The 17,367-nt window shown below is 42.8% G+C and overlaps 1 protein-coding gene across 1 annotated transcript in view; it reads right to left on the reverse strand.

The window, feature by feature from the left end:
- Positions 1-17,367, reverse strand: part of MYZAP (myocardial zonula adherens protein) — a 125,531-nt gene that overhangs the window by 97,685 nt on the left and 10,479 nt on the right. Inside the window, exon 2 of the mRNA XM_006894531.1 lies at positions 7,400-7,486. Within this exon, the coding sequence (XP_006894593.1) occupies positions 7,400-7,486 (87 nt within the window). The remainder of the gene's footprint in view (positions 1-7,399; positions 7,487-17,367) is intronic.

Here is a 17,367-nt window from a genome sequence, read left to right on the forward strand (position 1 = left end):
CCTGGCTGTCATTTCTTCCTTTGAAACATTGTATGAGGTTATGGAAGTTCCCAACCTGACATTATCGTCATCAAATGCTCTCCTTCACTGAGAGTTCTCAAGGAGACACTGTTTAAGAAACACAGGACATCTGCAATGGTGGGGTGTGAACGTCCAATGGACTGGGTCAAGTACTCTGTGAAATTGCATAGGACTCTGCCATTGCACAGACTCTGAATCGGCTGGGTTCAACTCACATTCAGTTCAAACAGGATCATAAGATAAGTGGTACTGGTCCTGTCTCTAACAAAGATCTCAATTCATGGCTATTGAGTTGGAACCAACCCAGAGGAGACTACCCATCTTTCTCCTGGTGAATTCAAACTGCCAGAAATGCTCAGCCATTGTATTAGCAGTGCAACTCCCTATGGACTATACCGCTAAGCTCGATATCCTGTAGTTGAAGGGAGAAAATAATCCCCAAAGGACAGGGCAGTTAGGGAAAGTCCCAAAGGGAGCAAGATGTCAGCTGAAACTTGAAGGACAAAGAAGACCTGCATAAACTGAGACAATGGGAGAGATTCCGGGCATGAGCTAGGCTTAGCAAAGGCCTTAGCAAAACCTCCCTTTTTGAGGAGGGAGTAGATGTCATGTGTTTATGAGAAAATAACTGAACTTGTCCAGCAGGGTAGATGAGCAACAAAACAAACAAGATAGTATCTCTGAGCTAGTTTTAGATGGGCTAAGTGTGGTGTAAATTAGTTCACTCACGAGGAACTGTTGAGCAGGTCTAAGTAAAACAACTCAGCAAGCGATGCTACATTGCAACAACATCAAAGTACTGGTATTTTTGGCATTTATTTTGGTAAAACCTCTGGTGGTGTAGTCCAGAGTTAATTACACTGTTAACCCAAAGGGCTGCATCTCCAGAAGTTAAAATCCACCAGCAGCTCCAAGAGAGAAACAGGAGCAGTCTTTTCCTGTTGCAATAGCCTCCAAAACTCGATGGAGGGTCACTATGAGTTGGAACCAGCCGAGACTCCAAGTAAGGGAGGGAATAGACCCACACACCTTGTTCCCCCATGACCTTCCTTCTTTACTCCCCTAATCCATAGATCTCTCCCAACACTCTTCCCTAATGCCCTCTGCTCCATTTCCAAGATAACTCCATCAGATACATTTAACTCTGCAGTAGGGTCTGATTCTGCCTATTATTACAGATGAGAAAACTGAGCATCATAGAAACTAGATATCTGGGAGCTCACCTGCAGAAAGCTGACTTGCAACAGTTGACATTTCTTGGAAGAAGGACTGAAAGGAACAGGCGGCCAAGGCATTAGCTTAACAGGTAGAAAGCCTCTCAAAAACATCCTCCGGACTAACTCTGAAGGAAATACATATGATCTAGTAAAAGATACTCACTCTCACTGGAAAGTAGGAAATGGAACTAGAAGATGCCTTGGAGGCTTTCAAAGAGAAGAGGGATAGATAAGGTCAGAATGTTCTAAATGAGTGTACCTATGCTCAATTATTAATATTATGCCAAGGGAGCTCTGATGGCCTAGTGTCAAGAAGCTGTACTGCAATCCCAAATGTACACAGTTTGAGGCCACCAGTTGCTCTGCAGGAGAAAGGATGGGCAATTCTCCTCCCATGTGATTAACTGCTTCTGAAAACACACTGGAGGGTCAGCTATGGGCTGGTTCTGACTCAATGGTACATGACAACAACAACACACTCAATTAAAAAAAATTTAATGCAGCCTAGAATTTCCTGAGTATATGTGTTCACATATATGATCCATATTTATGTTTAGTCTGCAAGACGTTGTGCTGCTAACCCAAATGTCACACGGTTCTGAAGGTCTGAATCTTTCATGGTTCTGTGGGCAAAAGATGGGCAATCTCTTGCCATGCAATTTACATCCTTAGATGTGACTGTCTCTAAATGATTCCTAATAAAACTTTGTGTTGTTGGTGGGAAAGTGTCATCTCTTGCACTCCTCCATAGCGAGGAATTCTCTCTTTAGTAACTGGAAAGATTGGGCAAAGAATGATCCTTGGCATTCTAAGTCTGCAATATACACTGAACATCTTCATGACCACTCCTTCCCCTCAGTCTGCTCTGTGCTAATAGGGCACTGGAAACTCTATGAGAGGTTTCCCTTCATCAGAAACCGAAGGAGCCCTTCACATCTACCCACTTTATATGTGAGCCAACTCTAGTCTCTTGACTCTACACACATCAGAAACCTCATCCAGAGAAGCTAAGATGACTTGGGGGTTGCAATTATGTAGGCTCTAATGTCCCAGGGAAGACAGTCTTATCAGAGGAGGTGGCCTCGCTAGAGCCTTGTTCCTTACTGGTGACTGACCTCTGGCTTCCAATGACTCATGCCAAGAAACCTGGCCATAGCCTAGTGAAAAAATCACCTCAAACAGCCTCACAGTTACTACCAGTACCTTTAAGTGCTGCCACCACCCAAGGACTTCAGATCTGGGAGACAGCCAGGTCCCACCCTCCTCCTCTCTACCTGAGTTCTTCTGTGTTGAGTCACCAACATATCCCAGACTACACACCTACTACACCTAGTGTGCATACTGTCCTTGTGGTTTCTACTAATGCTCCCCAGAGCCCTGGAGTTGTCAGGTAAGCACAGGGGGCGGGAGGTTCTTGAGACAGAATGGTTAAAGGAAGAATGGAAAGACTCTAACTCCCACCTACCTGTGCTTTAACTAGAGAACTGTCACTTTTGCCTGGTCTATATCTTTGAATTCAGTATAATATTTTGATTTTTAAATCCAAGTTTTCTTTAAACTTTCATTAAAAATCACAAAACTAAAATTTAAAAGAAAAACCTATGAACACTAGAGAAATGATAATAGTTATACAACAGTGTTCAGATCTTTCATTCATAGTGTCGCTATGGGTCATACTCAACTCGACAACACCTAACAACAACAACATTAGAGCTGCAGCAGCTGAGGTCAAGGTCGAGCCTTGCTCTTCAATACAGTCAATAGCGATGCTTCACGTCAATAAAGATGCTTCACATTTGCTGAGGAACTGGGATGTCAAGTGGCAGTCAGCTCTGCACAGATCCCACTAACATGCTCAGTCACTAACCAAAAGGCAAGAGTTCACCCAGAGGTTCCTTGGAAGAAAGGCCTGGTGATCTACTTCTGAAAAATCAATCCTTCAAAACCCTATGGAGCTCAATTCTACTCTAATATGAATGGGATTTTCATGAGTCCAAGTCAAGTCAATGGCAACTGGTAATTCTTCAGCAGCAAAATGCCCCCAGTGCCTTAAAGTTGAAGCACCCAAAAACCTCTCACCAATATCTCACCTGTCACACAACCAGGGTCAAACTCTAATGTCTCTAGCTTTGACTAACCAAATTCTTCACTTCCTCTATCTATCATATGCACAGGAGCAGCCACCACAGTCTTTATCCTGTCACTTTCTCTAACTCGAGTCTCTACTTCTAGCAATACTTATGAATCCCCATATTCTAAGCTGCCTCCATGTCCCTGGACAAGTTCAGGCCCACTCCTCTGAACGAGTTATCAGTTCTAAAGGGACAGGCAAGGAGGAGCAAGGAGAGAGCCCCTCCTACGGCACAGGGCCCAGCAGAGGCTGCTCCTCCGTAGGGTCCAGATGCTCTGCATGGCAACTTCCAACCCCTCTTTGCTATGAGTTTTTGAACACCAAGCTTTTCCTTTGAGAATGGTCAAGGCTATAGAGAAATCTAAAGTAGCATATTGCCATCATAATGTCTTATTACAAATAAGACCCAACATAATCTAGTAAACAGTTTCTATTTAATCTTTCTACAACTCTCCCCATGTATCTTTTAAAATCAACAATTTTTCCAAGGAGTTCTCTTTGCTTTTTTTTTTTTTAAATTGTTGTTGCTGTGCACTGTTGAACACTGTTGAATTGGATCCGACTGGCACAGGAGGAGATTGCCCCGCCTTCTCCAGCAGAGCAACTGGTGGATTCAAACCCTGTGTATCTTTTGCATATTTTTTTTTAAACTCCGGGTTAAAAGGTTCACTCATTACATGTGACTTCAAGTCTCTTTAGTCTTTTTCATTTACAATAGACTCATCTATACCTTTTTTTTTTTAAGGGCACTTAATTTAGTGAGGAGTTGTTTTCTGTTGTTGTTGTTGTGTACCATCAAGTCGGAAATAACCTATAGCTGACCCTCTGGTGGGTTTTCAGAGGCAGTTAATCTCACAGAAGGAGAATGCCCATCTTTCTCCCACAGAGAAGCTGGTGCATTCAAACCACATGCCTTTGGTTTGAGCTCCAAGTATTTTCTAAAATATCACACATTTTGGAGTTTTCTAATTGCATTCTTATTATTAGGGAGCTCTGGTGGCCTAGAAGCAAGAAGCTGTGCTGCAATTCCAAAAGCAAGCATTTCAAGTCCACCGGGTGCTCTTTAGGAAAAGGATGGACAATCTCCTCCTGTGCAATTAACTGCCTTTGAAAACCCACTGGAGGGTCAGCTATGGGTCCATTTCAACTCAATGGTACATAACAACAACAGCATTCTTATTATTATAAGTTTGGCATGAATATATAATACTGTGTATTTCTTAATTGTATAAGGAGCCCTGGTGGCATAGTGAGTTAGTCATTGCGCTGCTACCAGAAATGTGGGTGGTTAGAACCTGCCAGTTGCTCCAGAGTAGAAAGATGAGGTAGTCTGTTCCCATAGAGATGAACAGCCTTAGAAAACCTGTCAGGCAATTCGACCCTGTCATTTAGAGTTGCAGTCAGTCAAAACTGACTGAACAACACTGGGCTTGGACTTTATTGTATAATCCTAGTAATTACATACTATCAAGCACTCCCAATATTGGAGACATTAAGTTAGACCACTCTGTTGGAGTTGTGACTGCCACACTGTTCCACTTGAAAAGGGCACTTTTTCCCTTTAGAATCTGTTACGTTATCTGAAGGGTGATACTCTAAAACCATTGGATATCCTTTTCCTCAATAACCTCTTATCTACTTGTTTCAGCATTCATTGAGGAGTCTAACTGGGAACAGCAAAATAAATGTTTTCTCTATTAGCTGTGTTTTCTTCTCTCTCACTGTACCCTTGGGGATGATTTTTATACAATCTGTCATAACCATTACTCTCATATTCATTTCAATGCTCAAGTTGTTTCAATATGTGCCTTCCAAGGCCCCTTCATCTTTGAATGCTACCGTGCTCTCCAGCACAAGATGTCCCAGGCTCCCCTTATCTTTCACTCCTTTAACCTGGAACAAGTCATTTTCCTGCATCCTTTTAGTGGGACTCACCCTCCCCTTTTTACACAGATAAGCGACTTCATATTTCCCCTCCTTTCTATAATCATAACTTCAAACTTCCTCCCCACTAATTCCTTTCTCTGCCATTTTGTTAACTGATTAGTAAGTGATAGATAACAAATGTTCCTAATTTTACTGTAGATCTTTGTCACTTTCCATCTTCGTAGATTCTTGTTTCCACTTTCTAAGGAGTGAAATAGACTCATAACTGACCTTCAGGCAGGTTTTCAGATAGAAAATGGTAGAAAATGGCCTATCTTTCTCCCATGGAGCTGCTGCTAGATTTGAAATGCAAATCTTTGGCTGGCACCACAACACCTTATCACTAAGCTACAAAGGCTTCCTATTATAAGTTTTGCACATAATTTTTCTTTTCTATTAATATAAAATATATGCATGAACAAGCACTACTTACCCTTGCTCTTCTACACCCTTCTCTGGCTTTGTCTCTATTTGTCACCTTCTGAAATGCTATAAAACATAAATTTTGTTTCTTTTCTTGCTTCTGCCATTGCAATGTAAGTATGAATGACAGGGATGTCTTATTTATTTCCAGCTTTATTCCATACTGTACTTGCTGTAACCAGATAGAGTTTGGAATACAATAAGCTAAAACACTGACTTCATGTTGATTCTCACTTATGGTGAAGATAAATTAGGCTTCTGAGGCTGTAAATCTTCACTGGAGGCCACTGCCAATTTCTCTCACGTGGAGCAAGTGGTGAATTTGAATCAATGACCTTTTGATTAGCAGTCCAGCCTAACTAAACCTATAATGTGCCCCATCACCAGAGCTTCTTATAGTGCCTATAATTGTGAATGCATGAAAAGCTTGCCCAGGCCCACAGGCCTAGAAGTATGCAGGATCTCGACTGACCCTGCAAGGTCTGCCTCCAATGTCACCTTCCATAGCCATCTCCAATGGTTCCGGATTCTCCTAACACTTGAACTATCACACTATCGCTGTTTCTTTATATAGTCAAACTTCATTTTTACTGTGCTACACTTTATTGCTCTTTTTTTAGGGAGCTTTGGTAGTCTAGTCAGTAGTGAGTTGCACTGCCAACCCGAAAGCAGGCAGTTCAAATCCACCAGCTGCTCGGCAGGAGAAAGATGAGCAGTCTCCCTTCATGTGATTTACAGTCTCTGGAAACCCACTGATGGGTCACCTAGGAGTCAGTTCCAACTAAACAGCAATGAGGGAATGAGTTACTGTGCTTTGCTGATACTGTGTCTTACAAACTAAAGGTCTGAGGCAAGCCTGGGGCAAGCAAGTCTGTCAGCACCATTTTTTCCAAAAGCTCACGCTCATAGTATAATGTGGAGTTACATTTTGGTAATGCTCACAATATTTCTACTTTTTCATGATACTACTGTACACTTAACAAACTACTCTACAGTGTAAACATAACTTGATAGGCACTGGGAAACCAAAAAAGCCATGTGACTCACTTTATTTTGATTGTCACTTTATGGTAGCGGTGTGGAATAGAGCCCAAAATATCTATAAAGTGGAACTGTGCATCTGTCTCAACTGAAAACTTGTGAGCTCCTCTATGGCAGGACAAAGTCACACTTACCTTCCTTTAGAATAAGGGCTGGCACAGAAATGTTGGTTGATCTCTTCTCTCCAGCCAAGTGCCTTTTCCCCCACACCAGAGCTGCCTGCTTCCCCTCTTCCCAGGCAGCCTGTTCTCTGCAGGAGCAAGACTCCCAGCTGGAGAAGAGAAAAAAGGCACTGGCCCCATAGACAGCACACAATGGGCCCTTTGACTCAACTGGACTGGGCTGTTTCAGGAAAAATATGCTCTTTGCTGCAGCACCTGTCACTACAGCCGGTGCCCCTGCATGCTTCAGCAACACAGAGCCACAGTGTTCCCCAGAAAGGAGAGCAGGCTGGTGGAGCCCACTGGGAAGAACTGAAGATGTGCAAGGAGGTGGGCAGGGCAGGTCCAGAGGGCTTTTCATCTCCGAGTGCTGACATTCAGGTGCTGTGAACAGCCTAGACCAAGAGCTGAAGGGTGCGGGGCTGAAAGTCAATACAGAGATTAGAAGCTATTAGAGCTCTACCTCAGAGAGAGCTTACCTGTTCTTTCCTTTCAATCTTCTTTTCACTTTGCTCAGAAACTGCTCTCTCAGGGGGTACGGTCAGCCGTAGTCTGCAGACATTGGCCTAAAAGAGACAGAGGGGAAAGGCTTGGTTGTGAACCAGTGTTGAGGCAGAAATAGTTGGGTGACTTTAAACAAGTTGCCTAGCTTCTTAGAACCTGTTCTACCCACTCAGCAACAGGGGTACTCAAACTAATGACACAGGGGACAGTGAGAAAAACCCCAGCCTTTATCTAAGTCACTTACCATCGAGTCACTTGCCAGCCAACTAACACTCAAGTTCCATAATAAAATGTATAGCATTCTCTAATTTCACATTTTTATGCCAAAATATATCTAGAAAGATATTTTTAGAAGGCTAGTCAACAAAACATATCTAGAGGACTAGTTGAGTTCAGAATACACCTCTTTCTCTCACTGGCAAAGTTAGCTCTGACTCACAGCCAACGTTCCATCAGATTTCCAAAGTTGCAGACTGCATAGGAGGAACTGCTCGACTTTGTCCCACACAGAGGCTGGATTTCAACCGCCAAAGCAGCGCCTTTGGGTTGGCAATGCAACTCTATGAGTAGTGGCTTAGTAGTAAGGAGTTGAACTGCCAACCCAAAGGAACAGAGTTAGAACCCACCAGCCACTCTGCGGGAGAAAGATGGGTGATCTCCTCTGCAATGCACTGCCTCTGAAAACCCATTCCAGAGTCAACTATGAGTCAGTTCTGACTTGACAGCACACAACACCACCGCCACCAATACCAAAGAGCTCACTAAAACACACATAATGACCATGAAAGGCTGAACTGTGTCTCCTAAAAAAAGAGGTTTAAGTCTGCACCCCTGGTACCTGTGATGTGACCTTGCTTAGAAGCAGAGTCTTTAAAGTTGTTCTCAGTTAACCTGAAGTCATATCCATTTGTGATGGTCCTAATTCTACGTGACTGGTATCCCTATAAAAAGAGGAGACATATGAAGACACATACAGAGAAAGTGGTCATGTGAAGTTGAAGGCAGAGAGAAATTGGAGTGATGCATCTACAAGTCAAGGCAACTAGGGGCAATCAAGGAAGGTTCTTCCTCGGGGCCTCTGGAGAGAGCATAACCCACTGACACCCTGGATTTGGACTCCTGGCCTCTAGGACTATGAGACAATGAATTTCTGTTGCTTACAGTTGCCCCCTCTGTGATATTTTATTAAAATGCAAAGTAGTTTATTATGATACGCAGATTTTCCTGGGAACAGTAACTATAATATTTTCTTATGAATACAACTTACAAATGACATAATAAAAAACCTCCCACCACCACCCCATCCCCTAGCCACCACAATTTCCTACTTGAGGAGCTACTTCTATTTTTTAAAAACCCAAAATACCAGATTTTTGCTCTTCAGACTAAAAGGATTAGGGCAGCATTAATGGGCAATGAATAATTTTGATAGCTAACCATGAGTTGAATACTTCACTCTTTGCCAGGCTCCATTCTAATTATTTTGCAAGTATTTATTCATTTAATCCCTGCACCATTACTGGTAACAGGGACCCTTGTTATGTTAGGTGCCCTCAATTTGCCTCTTATTCATAGTGATCCCATGGAGAACAGAACAGAACACTGACTAATCTTGTACTCTCCTCACAATCACCGCTACATTTAAGCCGCTGTTGGAGCTACTGTTTCAAACCATTTCATTCAGGGTTTTCCTCTTTTTCACTAAATTTCTGCTTCAACTAACATATTCCATTTTACAGGTAAGAAAGCTATGGCTCTGAGCACCTACGTAATTAAGAACTGGTGGAAGCGAGATTTGAACCCAGGCATGTCTGGAAACTGTGCTCTTCCCTTTATTGCATCCTATACCAGTGCTTGAAACACTACTGCCCCAACAAAGAGTCTCTCTTCACATCTGCAGATTTTCCTGGGAAAAGTCACTATATTATTTTCTTCTTATGTTTTTAAGAGATAATGTTCCCAACTGCTTTCAATACACAAATGACAAAATTCTCCATTCCACCCCTAACCCCTCAATTCCCTACCCCAGGAGCAATTCATATTTAAAAACAAACAAAAAAAAACAAACCAACAACTAAAAGTATCAAATATTTTCTCTTCAGACTAAAAATATTAGGGCAGCACAATATGGCAATGAAGACAGTCTATAAGTGGTGACACTGAGAAGAAAGAAAATGAGGGGAGTTCTTGGGGCAAAGCACTTATCTGTTTCATTCTGTTGTCATTGACTGGTCCTATGGGGACATTTGCCAGGGAGAAGTGACTTTGCCACCAAAAAACTAGTGAAGGTCCCAGTAAACCCAGTTCACAGTCATGTGACAAGACTCAGAGGGGTTCTGCTTGGCCCCAGTTGGTTTCCAGCCTCACAGGTCTGTACAGGCCCACAAGGCAGCTTCTGAACTAAACTGCCCTGAAGCTTAGACAAGATTGAACAAGACTAAATTAAAAAAAAAAATAAATAAAGCCTTTTCAATTCAAACTGTCATGAAGAAACTCCACAAACCAATAACGCACTTGGCAGGTGGGAACTCAGCCTGAGGATACTATTTTTCTTGAACAGGTAGAAGAGCCAAAGTTAGGAACACAAGGTTTATACTTCCCCATAAGCTATCGCCTCTCTCTGAATCATCTCATTTCACTTCTGGGTTCCTATAACTTCCTGAGACTGGGCATTAATTAGACCTTCCACCTTAGAGACCCAGGTTTACCTTTGTGGAGTGCTACAGAATCCCCTTTCCTCAGTGGCTTCCTGAACCACCGCTCTCTGGACAAAACAATCCCAATTGTTCATGTTATATGACTTGCTTTCAAGATTCTTCTCCATCCTCACTCTTTTCTTTGGTCCATCTATGAACTCAAGGGTCAGACAGTCCTGGGCCATCACTGTCTTTTACGAGGCCAACTTTGCACCAAACCATCAAAGCTCTCCACTGTAGTTCAGTGAGCTGATCTTTCAAAACAGCTTTCTTATTTAGCTCATTAGCTTTGATTTCCACTACATGGCTGTGAGGGAACATGCATACTAGATGTAAAAACAACTCATTCTGGGACTGGTCAGTTTTGGCATCCTGTTGGGTTTAAATTGGGCAGATCTAGCAACAGGAAAGGGGATCTCACTACCAGCCAGGAATAAACAAAGGACATAGCATGCATCCTTTGGAGTCCTGGCCAGATTTTGGCCAGCTATGCCCATGCCAGTCAGGCTGGAACCTAGATAAGAGCAGCAGCAGTAGTGGAGACACCGATGAGACACAGCTGACGGGGCCTGCTATGCCATAGAGCAAGAGCCAGGGGCCTTCACCAAGGCTCGCTGGAGGAAGGAAGGGAAGACACCATGACTGAGGTGCTTTGTAACACTAACCTAAAACTTCATGGCTAAAGGTCAAAGGGCCTGTGAGCAGGCTTGATATGTTGTCCTGCCTGAGGAATTTTATCCTGTTGCCAACTTAAATTGTGTAACCTGTTAACTTCCCTAATAAATTGCATAATCCTGAGTATGGTTCTGTGCACTCTGTGGCCGTTGTAACTGACTGTGGACCCAACAGTAGAGCAGAGAGCTCTTGGAGGGAAGGTTGGTGCCACAATTGGTAGAAGCAGTGCTGGAGCACTGAAGGGGAGGGGCATGGTTGGCCTTATAGTAACTGGTTTTGCACTGAGGATATTGCTTATTGGGGCTATTCTCCCTCATGAAGTTAGTGAAGGTCAGACTCAGCCATTCTCACGCAAGTCCGTACTCTTTTTTACAACCATTCACCACCAAAGAAGTCAAGGCTTTCCACCATGTTGCTCTCTTTCCTGATGAAAAGCATGATGATAGGAATCTAAGGATCGCTAGAGAAAAAGCAATATTCTGACTGCAGGGCACATTGACTTGCTGGACTCATTCTGGTATTCGCACAAACATCATAGTGTAACTCATACCACACATAATCCAAATGCAGGATGTTCAAGAAGTTTCTCTGTTCGGCTGGGTCTATTCTACATCACAATCTCCTACAAAGAACAGGAGATATTTTTCTCCTAAATCATATGTTGTTGTTGTTGTTGTTGTTGTTGTTGTCGTTTTGCACCGTTGAGTCAGGACCAACCTGTAGCTCACCTTTCGGTGGGTCTTCTGAGGCAGTTAATCACGTGTAAGGAGACTGCCCATCCTTTTCCCATGAGCGGCTGGTGGCCTCAAACTGCGTGCCTTCAGGACTGCAGCGCAGTTTTTTGCCACTAGGCCACCAGCATTCCCCACGTCATGTACACATGGATGAGCATACATGCATACACACACACAGAATAAATATGTAGGCTTCATCATCAACTAGTTATGTGGCTACCAGTAAGATATTTAATCTCTCTGAATCTCACTTTCTTCAAGGGTAAAATGTAGATTATAGGAAAGTGTGTAGAACAGTGTTTAGCATATAGTAAGCCCTCTTTCAATGCTGTATACTAGTAAGAGTAGTCGTGGCAGTAGTACTAATTATTGCCATCATCTTAATTGTACCAAATCAAGCAAATCTCCTTCACTTTGAGGCTCTACTTACCATGACAATATCAATTAGATCAACAGCTCCACTGGGCATTATTACTATCACACATATATTACTTTGTCAAAGACTGACTAATGACTAAATGAATAATCTCTAATGACAATAATTTTCAGAGCAAACTAAGAAACTGAACAGGCAGAATCCTTTATAGGGGTCCCTAAAGGGATCCTTTATCAGTCCAATATCCCAAAGTGAGACAGTTCCCAACCCCTATTTGAGCCATTCTTCACACATTCAGAACTCTGATACTCAACTCTGACACTCTTCAACTTATAGTGTAACACTAAGTCACCTGTACTCTGGAGGTATACAAAGTCTAGGAAACCCTAACATTCATTTTTCCAAAGCATCAGTTTTGCCGGTAATAGATAATGGATTAAAAGGAAACGAAGTTTAAAGTAAAACAACCAACTTCAAAGAATTTTGGCAGCCATAGCAGGTTTTTTTGGCTATACCCCAAACCACATTATCACACCAACACCAAAGCAATAATAGCAAAGGGAACATCTAGGAAATCTAGAGAGTTCTCTGAATTTCTTAACAAAAGCACCAAGAAAAGTAATTCCTGAGTCCATCCATCCACTAGGATCGCCTACATCTTCTTCTTTTATTCATTCATGAATCTCCCTATGGAAATTTGCCACCAAAGAAAGATCAAGGCAGTGAAGCTTCTCTCTCTATGAATTTCCTGATGCTGATCTGCACAGTTCCCTGGAATTCAGATATACAATCTCCAGAGCTGCTGCCCAGACTAAGCAGTACTTCAAAGGCAGAGTGGATTTATCTCCTAGGGTTCCCACAGCTGCTGGCTCAGTCCCTGCATTCTGAACAATGGAAGCACAGAATCTTACCTGCACTGAGCACCACTGCTATTGAGGAAGGTCTTGGTGGCCTAGTAGTAAGAAGCTGTGCTCCTATCCCAAAGACACATGGTTTGAATCTACCAGCATGGGGGTGAAGGATGGCAATCTTCTCCCATGTGATTTACCACCTCTGAAAACCCACTGAAGGATCAGCTGACACCAACTGCTATTGAACAAGCATCCCTGGAAGCAAGAGTCTTTCCCAGGAGATGAAAAACAGGAGGCTGGACCAGCCAGTTGCCCTGGAGTCAATTCCAACTCATGGCAACTCCTGATGTGCCAGGGTAGAACTGTCCTCCACAGACTTTTCAAAGGTGAATTTTTCAGAAGTAGGTCACCAGGCCTTTTTTCTTCCACAGAACCCCTGAGTAGATTTGAACCTCCAACCTTTCAGTTGACAGTCAAGCATATTAACTGTTTGCACCACCTATGAACTCCAGCCTAACCTGTGCTGTAGATAATATAATCCTTTTAGGGCTCCTATGAAGATTTAATGAGTTAATAGCTCTATAAAGCTTAGGGTATGAAGTACCTACAAAATATTCTTTATCCCCACGAGAATATTGGAAGAAGAATTATAACCTTAATTGGAAGTGGGAATATATGAGGAGGATCCAAATTAACATTTGATGTTTAGCTGTTATCTAATAGGTCACTGGTTCTAACCCACCAAACACGGCACAGAAGATGTAGCAATCTGCTGCCATGAAGATTACAACCTTGGAAACCCTTTGAGGCAGTTCCACTATGCCCTCCAAGGTCATTATAACTTGAAATCAACATATTTGGTACACAGAAGACTAGAAAGGACTTTTTAGGGCAAAAGAGTTTGGAGACACAACATTGCCTACTGAAAGTGAGAAGTATTTGAAACACTTGCTGCAGAAATAAAAAACTAACCTTCAATATGTGCTGCATCTTAATACCAAGAAGACAAAAATCTTCACCATTGGAGTGATAAGCAACTTCATGATGCTGTTATGCACCATCAAGTTGCTTGTGACTCATAGCGACCCTATGTACAAGAGCCCTAAACCCTGCTTTTTCCTGTGCCAATCTTATTGTCTCTGACACACCCACCCCCATTACTCCAGTCACTGAATCAATCCATCTCATCGAGGGTCTTCCTCTCTTCTGCTGTCCCTCCACCCTCCCAAACATCATGATAGATGAAGAAAAGATTGAAGACTGTCAATGACTTCATCTTACTTAGATCCACAATCAACACCCTTGGTAACATCATTCAGGAGATCAAGTGATATACTGCATTTGGAAATTCATTGTCAGGGACCTTTTCAAATTACTGAGCAGCAATGAATGACGTCAGTCTGAAGACCAAGATGCAACTGATTTAGGCAACAGTCTTTCCAATCACTTGCTGTGCATCTGAGAGCTAAACAATAAGTAAGGATGACTGAAAAAGAATTGATGCCTTTGAGTTGTGGTATTGGAAAAGAGCACTGAACATCCCATGGACTGCAAAAGAACAAACAGGTATGTCTTGGGAAAAGTACAGCTAGAGTGCTCTTTGTAGGCAAAGATGGCAAAACCTCGAATCACATATTTTGAATATGTAGCTAGGAGAGCTATTCATTGGCATTATGTTAGGAAAGGTGGAGGGTCAGTAAAAGAGAGGAAGATCCTCAATGAGATGGAGTGGCATGGTGACTGTAGCAATGGGCTCAAGTCAGAGATGATGTGAGAGGCACAGGATAGGATAGGGTTCAGATCTGTACTCATAGATCACATACTCAACACAAGGTACTTAACAACAACTACAATGGTTTGGAAAATACATTGTCATGATAACAGCAGATAATCATTACACAGACATACCAGGTTGGCCAAAGGTATGCTCAGGGAGTAGTAAATGAGCCAAATTCTCAAACCAAATTTAATCCACTGTCATTGAGCCAATTTCTGTCCACAAAACCCCAAGAGGACAATGCTGAACCATCTCATAGGGTTCCTGATTCTATAATTTTTATAAAGCGGACTGTCTGTCATCACATCATCGTCCCCTGGAGTGGCTGTTGGTTGGAGTCTCTGACCTGTGGTTACCAGCCAAGGGCTTACTCACTGTACCACCAGGGATCCTCAGCTGAGCTCTAAGAGCCTTTAGATGCCTGGTGAAGAGGTAGGACTATAGTGAGAAGACAATGAGGAGCTAGTCAAATCTCAATTATTTGACTGAGATTTTATAAGATTTGATTAATACTCAAATCTTGTTTCAATAATTCAAAGCTTGTTTCAAGAACTCAATAACAGTTACAGAGCACCTACATTCCATGCACCAAAATAGGGAGGGGAGGGGAAGGGAGGAGAGGGGGATAAACAGAGGTCAGACAAGTTTGTGCCTTAACCTTTCTGTAACCTTTCCAGTGTCTAACACAGAGTCAACACATAATAGTTACTTGCTCAATAAATGTCATTGTGCAGATAGTTTTTTCAAGGTGAGCTAAAAGATTAAGTAAAATATACCTGAAACTCCCAAGAGTCCTATACTCTCTTCATAACAAACCCCTTGGGAATGATGGTCAGGCCAGGGCCAGACAACGCTCAGGCCTCCTCTACAAAAAAACACACAAGCAAGTCCTTGTCTGAAACTTGAAGCATTCAAGGTGCTCAGTGCGTCCTTGTTTCTGACCTCTTCTATGGGGCAGAAGACCTGAATCTCTCCCCTGAAGGGACCCTGAGCATCAGGCACTCAGCTTCAGGGCCTGAACTAACCCAAGGAAAAACTTCCACCTCACATCAAAGGAGTAGAGAAGATGACCCAGGATGCCTGAGGTGTGCTAATCAGTTTACAAAGATCGATTTACCTACAGAGATTAACCAAGCACACTAGTATTGCTCACAGCCTAGTCTTTTTAATAGAAGCTGTTGGTAGTGCAGTGGTTAAAGTGATCCACTGTTAAACCAAAGATTGACAGTTGAAATCGACCAGTCCCTCATGGGAGAAAGATGTGGCAATTTGCTTCTGTAAATGTTGACTGCTTGCTGTTATGTGCTATTCAATAGGAACCAACTTATAGCTGACACTCCAGAGAATTTTCAGAGGCTGTAAACTACACAGGAGCAAATGAAATTTACCTGAAAAACCCAACAGGACAGTTCTTCTCTGTCATATAGGCTTGCTGTGAGTTGGAATCTGTCCTCTGGTGGTGGTTTTGTTGTTGTGATTTCTTCATTGTGGTTGTTTTTTTGTGTCTACCTTGTGACTTGGGTCCCAGCTCCACCTAACAACAGAAGGTGTGGCCCCATGAGACGTGGCTAAAAGGACAGACACCTTGATCTCTCCACTCTGCACTGGTACAATATTTCCAGAATATGCATCCCAGGCATTGTGTGAAACAGAACATGTCCTAGCTCAACAGGCCTGGTTATCTACATCAGGGCAGGGAGGGGCAGACTTATCTGAGGGCCAGATAGTAAATATTTAGGTTTGTGTAGGCCACTGTAAAAACCATTCTTAGCTCAATGTGTGTACAAAGCCTGGCTGGGAGCTAGATTTGACCCACTGACTATAGTTTGATGAAGTGACCAGCACTCTCCCATGTCAGAGCTAACCAGACAAAATTCACAGATGGCAGGCTGGCTCTGCTTGCTCTCTCTGCTTCATTTCTGTGCCAGGCATACAATGAGCCCTCTAGTACCAAAATCCAGAGAAAAACTGCAGGTAAATAAATGTATATACAAAGATCCCAGTGTAACTGGAAATACTATAATTCTTCCCATTCCCTTGACCTTCATTCATTCCACAAGGCCAAAGTGACCTCTCAGCAACACTGTCCCAAAAACAGTAAGTAAAGAACAACGCCTACAGTAGTAGCTCTCATCATTAGCTGCACCATTGCCTGAGTAGCTGCCTGAAAAGTACCAATGCCATTTCTATCCTTAGAAGTTCTCACTCAATTGATAAAGGGAAAGGTGTGGGCATGGAGCCCCTGGGTGGTTCAAAAAGCTAAGCACATTACAACTACTGGCCAAAAGGTAAGCACTTCAAAGGCACCAAGAGGTGCATCAGAAAACAGGCCTGTGATCTGCTCTGAAAAGGTCACAACCTTGAAAATCCTACAAAGCAGCTCTACTCTGCATGTCTGGAATCACCATGAGCTGAAATTGACTCCATGGTAACAGCAACAACAAGAAGATATTTTACGTTTCCCAGTGATTCTGAGTAACCGGGTTGAAAACTACTGACTTAATCAGAGGACTTAAGCTCTGCAACAGGATGAGACAACTAGAACATTTGGAGGCCTTCCCAGAACTGTCAAATGCCTCACCTAGACCAGTACGTTCGTTCATCCATGTGTCACCTGTTTCCTGCCCAGGTGGATCTGAGGCTTATAGGTCAGCTTAATCCCAAAACACCTCTTCCTGTTTTTCCAATTAAACAAAACAAAAAAGAAGACAGGAGACTCTTCACCCCTCCCCCCAGCACTTATAGCCTTGTGTTGGGAGCTGCACTGTCAACCCGAAGGCGGTTTGAATCCACCAGCTGCCCCGTGGGAGGAAAATGGGAAATCTCCTCCCATG

Source organism: Elephantulus edwardii, unplaced genomic scaffold (assembly GCF_000299155.1).
Source record: "Elephantulus edwardii isolate Elephantulus edwardi_28Jun2011 unplaced genomic scaffold, EleEdw1.0 scaffold00145, whole genome shotgun sequence".
Lineage (NCBI taxonomy): Eukaryota > Metazoa > Chordata > Mammalia > Macroscelidea > Macroscelididae > Elephantulus > Elephantulus edwardii.